Source organism: Centruroides sculpturatus, unplaced genomic scaffold (assembly GCF_000671375.1).
Source record: "Centruroides sculpturatus isolate CEXI.00-Female unplaced genomic scaffold, Cexi_2.0 scaffold247, whole genome shotgun sequence".
NCBI lineage: Eukaryota > Metazoa > Arthropoda > Arachnida > Scorpiones > Buthidae > Centruroides > Centruroides sculpturatus.
Window position 1 is genome coordinate 65,070 of NW_019384615.1, and position 7,725 is coordinate 72,794.

Consider the following 7,725-nt stretch of genomic DNA (forward strand, 5'->3'; position numbering starts at 1 on the left):
AGTGTAGTATATTATTATATCCCATGTAATTAGTATATTAGTATATCGCTATTAACCTATTTTGCGTTGAATTTTCATCGATGTTAAGCCTAACAAAAATTTTTTAAAATAATAATCGTTGCTATTGTATCGTTAAAAATTAGAAAATTAAGCCTCGTTTAAATACTGGCTCCCTTTCATGGTCGAATGACTGTTGCCAGCTAAAACACATAAAAATAATTTTAAAGTAGCCAAGACATAGCCAAATATTGTAGCGCCACATCACTAGCGGACATTTGAAATTTGCCGACTAGGACGGTCGGTTAACCGAGGTGTCGGTTAATCGGGGATCGGATAATCGAGGCTCTACTGTATCCTCGTTTCTTCCTTTCCTCCAGCCATAACAACTGGAGGAAAGGAAGAAACTATGTCCATTATACCTTGTTATAATAATGAAGGAGTATTTTATTGCGGTTAATATATATTCAAGGATAAAAATGAAAAACCAGAGTACAAACATGGCGTGCCAAGATTTGTAGTATTTATATCGCAGAAGTCCGCTTATGCCAGCAGTAGCGAGGTTGCGGCCGACATTTTAAACGCGAAAACGTGAACGTCATTGGAAACATGCTCGACGTTCCAAACGCCATTGTCAAACTTCTAGGCTTACAGGATGGCGGCGCTAAACGTCCGACGTTCGCGTTTTCGTGTTGGAAACTTGGGCCGCAACCTCGCAATTGATATTTTTTATCTTCGGCTTAAAAATCATTTTTATCGTAAAAAGTACAATTTCACTAACAAAAATATTTAGATTGGATTACGTGTATTGTAAGTCGCTGGTGGCTGCACGAAGACTTCAATAAATGTGTGAGCGTGTGTGTTTAATTTGGAAAATTGACAAATAAGATGAAAAAGTAAATGTCACCATCTCACTTCTATACCATTAACCAACCCATACTTGTAAGGACGAGATAGTTATTTAGCAGAAAATTATATTGATAGTTTGTTTTTTAATGTTTTCGGAAAATACTATTATTTTGCTTTATTTTGTTTTGTTTGGTATAATAAAAAAGCTGAGTATAAAAACATACATCATTTTTACACTCATAGCTTCCAGAACTTTCTCTACCATCTAACCCTGATTTATCCTGTAAAACTTATTAAGAATTATTTTATTACTTTGGGTTTTTTTGAAATTCTTCTATAATTTAATTTTTCGAAATTATTGTTTTAAATTTTTTTAAAAAATTCAATATTCATGCCAAACTAAAGTGAAAATTAGCAGTGAAAGTAAAAGACCATCACATCCCATCACAGATTATTTTAGAAACCATCATATATACCATCTCCTATATTTCAGGTAATGTATTATTAAAACATGTGATTAAATTAATATCTATCCCTGTACTCTTTTGATACATCTAGATCCTTGATGAATTAAGTTTTATTAACCACGTTCATTGTTTGCTGAAATTGTGCTGAAACTCTCGAGTTCAAATTCTGATCAGAGACTTCGTGTAGCTTTAATGGGCTGAGAGATCGCCGATGTATAGGAGTCTGTTTCTTATACATCGGGCCTTATCCTTCTCCACACCCCATTGCGGGCTTGGACGAACCCATAATGAGTGTGATTTAAAAGGTTCTTATAATTCCTACAGGATGGAAAGAGTAAAACTGCAAAATAAAACCATTTTGTAAAAGTAAGAAACTTTTGAGTTAGATGTCTTCTAAAGACAAATCGCCAAGTCGATCGCTACATCAATTTTGATCGATCACGGATAATAAGACTTGTTAAAACTCAAAAAATATTTGTAATCTCAATAGGAATATTAATTCCTTATTTTCCATGGAAAAATCTTAACTATCGCTATGGATTGAAAATGCTGTACTCTATGAAATAACTTGTGTTTTATTGAGGCACAATGTAAAGGACACGTGTTGATACTGAATGAGAAATACGAAGACGTGCTCTGTGTTGATGATATATGTAAAATGAGAGAGGCAATGAGGAACAAAACTTATTATTTGCGCGGTGAAAGGAAATATAATAATCCCTTGTTGCATTGAAAAATAAATGCTTCTTCCTTAGTATCTTTATCAAATAGAAGTAACCTGAAACTCCAATTATAGCGCAATACATAAATATAACTATGATTTGCAGCGTAACTTTATAAGAGTGGTTAATAAAATTTTATCAAACAATAAAATATGATGTTAGATCCTCGGCTCTTTTGATTTACGAAAGTAGATAACACCCCCCCATAAGTTAGCTAGGCCTGCTTTAAGGTAATTGCGCGGCCATTTAACAGATATAATAAATCATAGTTTACTAAATATAAATTGGATTCGTAAGAATTTATTTAATAAGGAAAAAAAATTTGCTTATAATAGAAATATACAATATATTATATCTTATATTATTCGAATTACCTTTTCATATAGATGATTGTTTATTTCATCTCTTACTTTTTCTTGCACATCAAAGTTTTCAGCAAGTTTATAAAGACAATAACCCAAAGTCGATCCAATAGTTTCATATCTACAAAAATTAAAATGTGCAAGTTTAAATTTATGAATAATTTGTGTTTTAAATTTATAGCATTACAGTATACTTACCCTCCGACTAAAAATAAGAAAGTATTTGCGATGATACTTTCATCAGACAAAGTTATCGCTTTATTTTTCACTTCAGATTGTCCTTAAATAATATAAATAAATCTCAATTATATTTTTATTATAAACATCATCAAAATTACTATCTGTAATTTCAAATAAAATTATACCTTCACTGTCTTCATTTTCATTATTTTGACTAGCATTTAACATTAATTGAAGAAGGTTAACAGCTGGATTCTATGGATAAAAGATCATTAAGGCTTTTTAAATGAATAATTGCTGCAATTCAAAAGTAATTTACACATGGAATTTACCTGCTTGGTTTCTTTTCTAGATTTTATTATATTTTCGCATGTTTTTGAAATTATTCCAGCAGATGGAAGATTAAAAAAAGTTCTTATAGAATCTTTTAGCCATCTTAATCTTGTTGGAATGGGCTCGAGTTCAGGAAAGCACACTTATAAAGAATATCATAACATTAATATTCATGGGATAAAAATGAAATATATTTTTCAAATGAAGTTTAAAACTCACTAGAAATCCTATCGAGCATTTCACTAGTACCAAATTGAAAAACGTGTTCAAGGGAATCAGTAAATATATTTTTTTCGTTATTCTGAATATTAGTCGATATTTCGCACGTAGTTCTACATATCACATCAAAGGTTAATCTTTTACACGTATCCATAACGTCGAATGGCTTTGAGTCATTTTCTTCCATTTTTTTCATAAATATATCAATAGCTTCGTTTATAGTTTTTACCATCTGCAAAAATATATATATTTTTTAATTAACAATATAATTAATTCAAATTTATTATTTAAAATATATATTTTATATAAATTACATTTTTTATCTTTCCTGTACTAAAGGCAGCATTTAAGCAATATCTAGAGTTTCTCCACTTGTCATCTTTAGCTATTTCTATTGATTCTGTTATATATTTAAGTGGTACACCCATATCAGGAAAAATAAGCTGCAAAATAAAAGACAACAATTTTAATAGAAATAAACAACTTAAAATACAGTAGAGCGTCGTTTATCCGAATCAATTGGGGACTGAGGTTGTTCGGATAACTTATTTTTCGGATAACCGATTATGTTCGAAAAAAGATATATTAACCTATCCCATGTTGAAATTTTTCTCCGTTGCGTGTCGCTTTGCGTTGAATTTTCGTCGATGTTAAGCCTAACGTATACTTTTTAAAATAATAATTGTGGTTATTGTATCATTAAAAATTATTTCTTTATTTTTTATAAACAAAATAAATATATTGAAAAATATAAAAACCAAAAAATATATACTTTAGAAGATGATCTAGTATCAAAAACGTCCGATTCAGCACGACACAGTCCTCAGAAAAACACCACACAAAAGTGCCAGTGCTGCCAGCTAAAACACACACATCATCAAAAAAAATATTGGAGTAGCCCAAGATGTAGCCAAAGATTGGAGTGCCGCAGCACTAGCGAGAATTTAAATTTGCCGACTTGAATGCTTTCGGATAACTGACGTTTCGGATAACCGACTTTCGGATAAACGATGCTCTACTGTAATATCTAATATTTTGAATATAGCAAAACAAAAAATCTCTTTCTTACATCCTTATTCACAAAATTTTTAAATTCCTTCACTTGAATGATTTTCAATAATTCTGGATCAGCCACAATCAAAAATGGCCTAGGACCTAAATAAAATCTGTAACGAAATTATATTATTACCAATGTTTATTTATAATATATTTTTACTATATTTTATAGTCAAAATTTATATACAAACCCAACGATTTTCCCATATATACCATCTCCTATATTTCAGGTAATGTATTATTAAAACATGTGATTAAATTAATATCTATCCCTGTACTCTTTTGATACATCTAGATCCTTGATGAATTAAGTTTTATTAACCACGTTCATTGTTTGCTGAAATTGTGCTGAAACTCTCGAGTTCAAATTCTGATCAGAGACTTCGTGTAGCTTTAATGGGCTGAGAGATCGCCGATGTATAGGAGTCTGTTTCTTATACATCGGGCCTTATCCTTCTCCACACCCCATTGCGGGCCTGGACGAACCCATAATGAGTGTGATTTAAAAGGTTCTTATAATTCCTACAGGATGGAAAGAGTAAAACTGCAAAATAAAACCATTTTGTAAAAGTAAGAAACTTTTGAGTTAGATTACATCCCATGTCTTTTAAAGACAAATCGCCAAGTCGATCGCTACATCGATTTTGATCGATCACGGATAATAAGACTTGTTAAAACTCAAAANAGTTTAATATAAAGTTAAAAGAGTTACTTACATTATCCATATAGCAATAATAATAATAATAATAGCGACGATAATTTCCGTTAATAAATACATCCTTTAGAAAAGTCTAAGATAAGAATATGGAGACGAAATTAAAGCCAAATGTCGTTCTTTAACATGTGTTTTGTAATTCAAGGTCCTTATTTGGTGACGAGCGAAACTACGAAGCGAAATGCAATGTGGGATTTGTACTACATCTACGAGAAGTTTAAGGCATTCTGATAATTAAAAAGAAATAGTACAAAGTGAAATAATTAGTAAATTTCATATCTGTAGTATCTATTTAGATAATAACTTTAATATGTTATAAAGTAACAAATAATTGCATACGTGTATATTAATTTTTAACATGTTTAAGTGTGATAAGAAGTGAAAAAAATGAGATAATATATAATTATCATAAGTAAAAATACGCTAGAATTTCGTGTAAAATTTTAACTAATTAATACTAATTACAATAATAATATATTGTGACGTCAATTATTGAATTTATTTGATTACGTCAGAAATGACCTTGAATAAAAATCAATCCTCAGACACGTCCTATTTGTTAAAATTTCTATTTTTATCAATTTTTATGTTTTATTTGTTGATAAATTTATTTAAAACTTGATAAATGGAAAAAAACTGCATGTTACAAATAATAATTTCAAGTCAACTTGTTAATATTATATTATTTAATATTCAGGATTTGTATTTTTATGTAAAACATTAAAAAACTGAGATAATAGTTTATATATTACATATATATTGCAATATTTTTTAAATATTTTGAACGAACTAAACTAATTAAATCAAAATTATTGAAATATATTGCGCTTATTGTTTAATTTGTTTTCATTTTAATGTTAACTCTATGATTTACAACAAAAAATAAGAAATTTATAGCTTTAAATTGTTTTAGAAAAACATGGAGAAGTTTTATAAATGATGTCATCGATACGATTATAATTTTATGAATGATTCATTGCTAAGATCGTGGGATTTTGTTTACTCCCTTACTGTTTATGGGTAAAAAGAATGATCGAGCACAATACTTCATAGCAAAATGTTATTAACAATTCTCATTCTAATTGCTATTTGCTATTTTATAAATATAAAATTCAACTTAATATTTTTAATTTACAAGTTTAATGAAGGAGGACAATGAATGCATTTCTTTAAAATATTCCTAAAACTTTATCTTATTCCCAAAGAATACAAATCAATTTCGTTATAATTAGAAATAATCAATTATAATACGGATCGACAATCTTTTATCCGAAAACCGAGCCTGAAGAATCTGTAGTCTGCATTAAAATAATTCAACACTTTCCCTTTTTCAGATAGAGCTTCCTTTCAAACACTTGGAATTTTTATTTGTGTGTAAATTATAAATGTACTTAGGCCTACTATAAACTTTAAAAAATACGGAAATATTACAACTAAACACCGAATATATTAACTATTATTAAAACAATTTGCTTAATTGTTTTATTATACTGTATACAAAGTGATTACACGATAATAGAGTTGAGAACATTGACCTCGTGGGTAATTCTATCTGTTAGATATTCCACTATAACAACTAAATATTAAGTTGTTGCGTCTAGACAATCAGGAATTACTAAAAATTGTAACAGGAATAGAAAGATAAAATCTCAAAAAATGTTAATACTGATAGGTATAATAAAAATTTTAATTAATTTTCATCATAAGCATTAGATCTACTTTTGAAATAAATCAGAGTTCTATTAAATTGAATAAATTTTAATGAACCATTTAAAAAATAATAATAATTTCGAAGAAAAATAGTTATTATAATAGTAGTAAAGACATTCTTATTGCTTTTAATTAGATCTATAATTTCAGATTTGACAAATTATATTAAAATAAAACAGAGCATTAATAATCACTAAACAAACAATTAAATCTTTTCTTCAAACAATCACAAAATAAGAATTTCCTAAAATTTTGTTTTCCATCGTAAATCCAAGTTACAACTATATCATATATTCAAAATAAATTCAGATCCTAAAATAAATTCAAAATTATCTATTTAATGTTAAAGCCAAGAAGCTTGTGATAAACCTTAATGATTTAACATACCATGGCACGAGTTTTTGTATCAGTTCAATACAGTATATGAAAATAAAAATGACTCCATTATATAATAATAATTTCTTAATGATTTTTAAGAATTTTTGGATGAACACTACACATTCCATAGATGACGTGCGCAGTTAAGAAGCCTCATAAATGTTAAAACGTTCTTAACTTTTGATAAATGCATCTTATAAGCAGGCCCGCCGTAAGCGAGCGTGCACCGCACACGGGCGGCACGTCCAAGGTGCGGCAAATCGAGCGATCGGTCACGTAATAATTAGTCATTGTCATAATACCCACCCTACTTATAGCATAAGAAATGTCTTCGCATGGAGAAAAAAATCCGACTGGCGCGCAATTACTATATTCTTATTTATATTAGAGCGTTAACAGCGCCTCTATTGGCATTTATCAGAATTAAGATGCAATGCAAAACGTCTGTCGGCAGGTTGAACCATCTGGCTGGCACCCGAAAGCCAAGTACCAATAGTCGTGCTGTATGACAGAAGTTGACAGGTTTGGCAAAAATAGGGAATCCCTACAGAGCTTCCTTCTCAATTTGTACTTGTACGCATTCGAACAGTTCTATTGCATATCAAATTGCAATTATTTTGTTAATAATTCTTCTGACATGGGTCGAAGTATAATTAATGATATTTTAACTTGGTTAGGATTTAAATCTGAAGCTTAAAGACGATTCAAGTAGTGAAACAGACATTGACAGTATTGAT

At 29.4% G+C, this 7,725-nt stretch overlaps 1 protein-coding gene across 1 annotated transcript in view; it reads right to left on the reverse strand.

Moving 5' to 3' along the window:
• LOC111625342 (cytochrome P450 3A11-like) overlaps nucleotides 1-4,408 on the reverse strand; it is an 8,724-nt gene extending 4,316 nt beyond the window's left edge. The window contains exons 1-8 of the mRNA XM_023368478.1: nucleotides 4,377-4,408; nucleotides 4,199-4,295; nucleotides 3,444-3,572; nucleotides 3,130-3,361; nucleotides 2,910-3,052; nucleotides 2,763-2,832; nucleotides 2,596-2,677; nucleotides 2,410-2,518 (exon numbers count right to left, since the gene is read on the reverse strand). Of these exons, the coding sequence (XP_023224246.1) occupies nucleotides 2,410-2,518; nucleotides 2,596-2,677; nucleotides 2,763-2,832; nucleotides 2,910-3,052; nucleotides 3,130-3,361; nucleotides 3,444-3,557 (750 nt within the window). The 5' untranslated portion in view covers nucleotides 3,558-3,572; nucleotides 4,199-4,295; nucleotides 4,377-4,408. The remainder of the gene's footprint in view (nucleotides 1-2,409; nucleotides 2,519-2,595; nucleotides 2,678-2,762; nucleotides 2,833-2,909; nucleotides 3,053-3,129; nucleotides 3,362-3,443; nucleotides 3,573-4,198; nucleotides 4,296-4,376) is intronic.
• Between the last annotated feature and the right edge of the window lie 3,317 nt (nucleotides 4,409-7,725).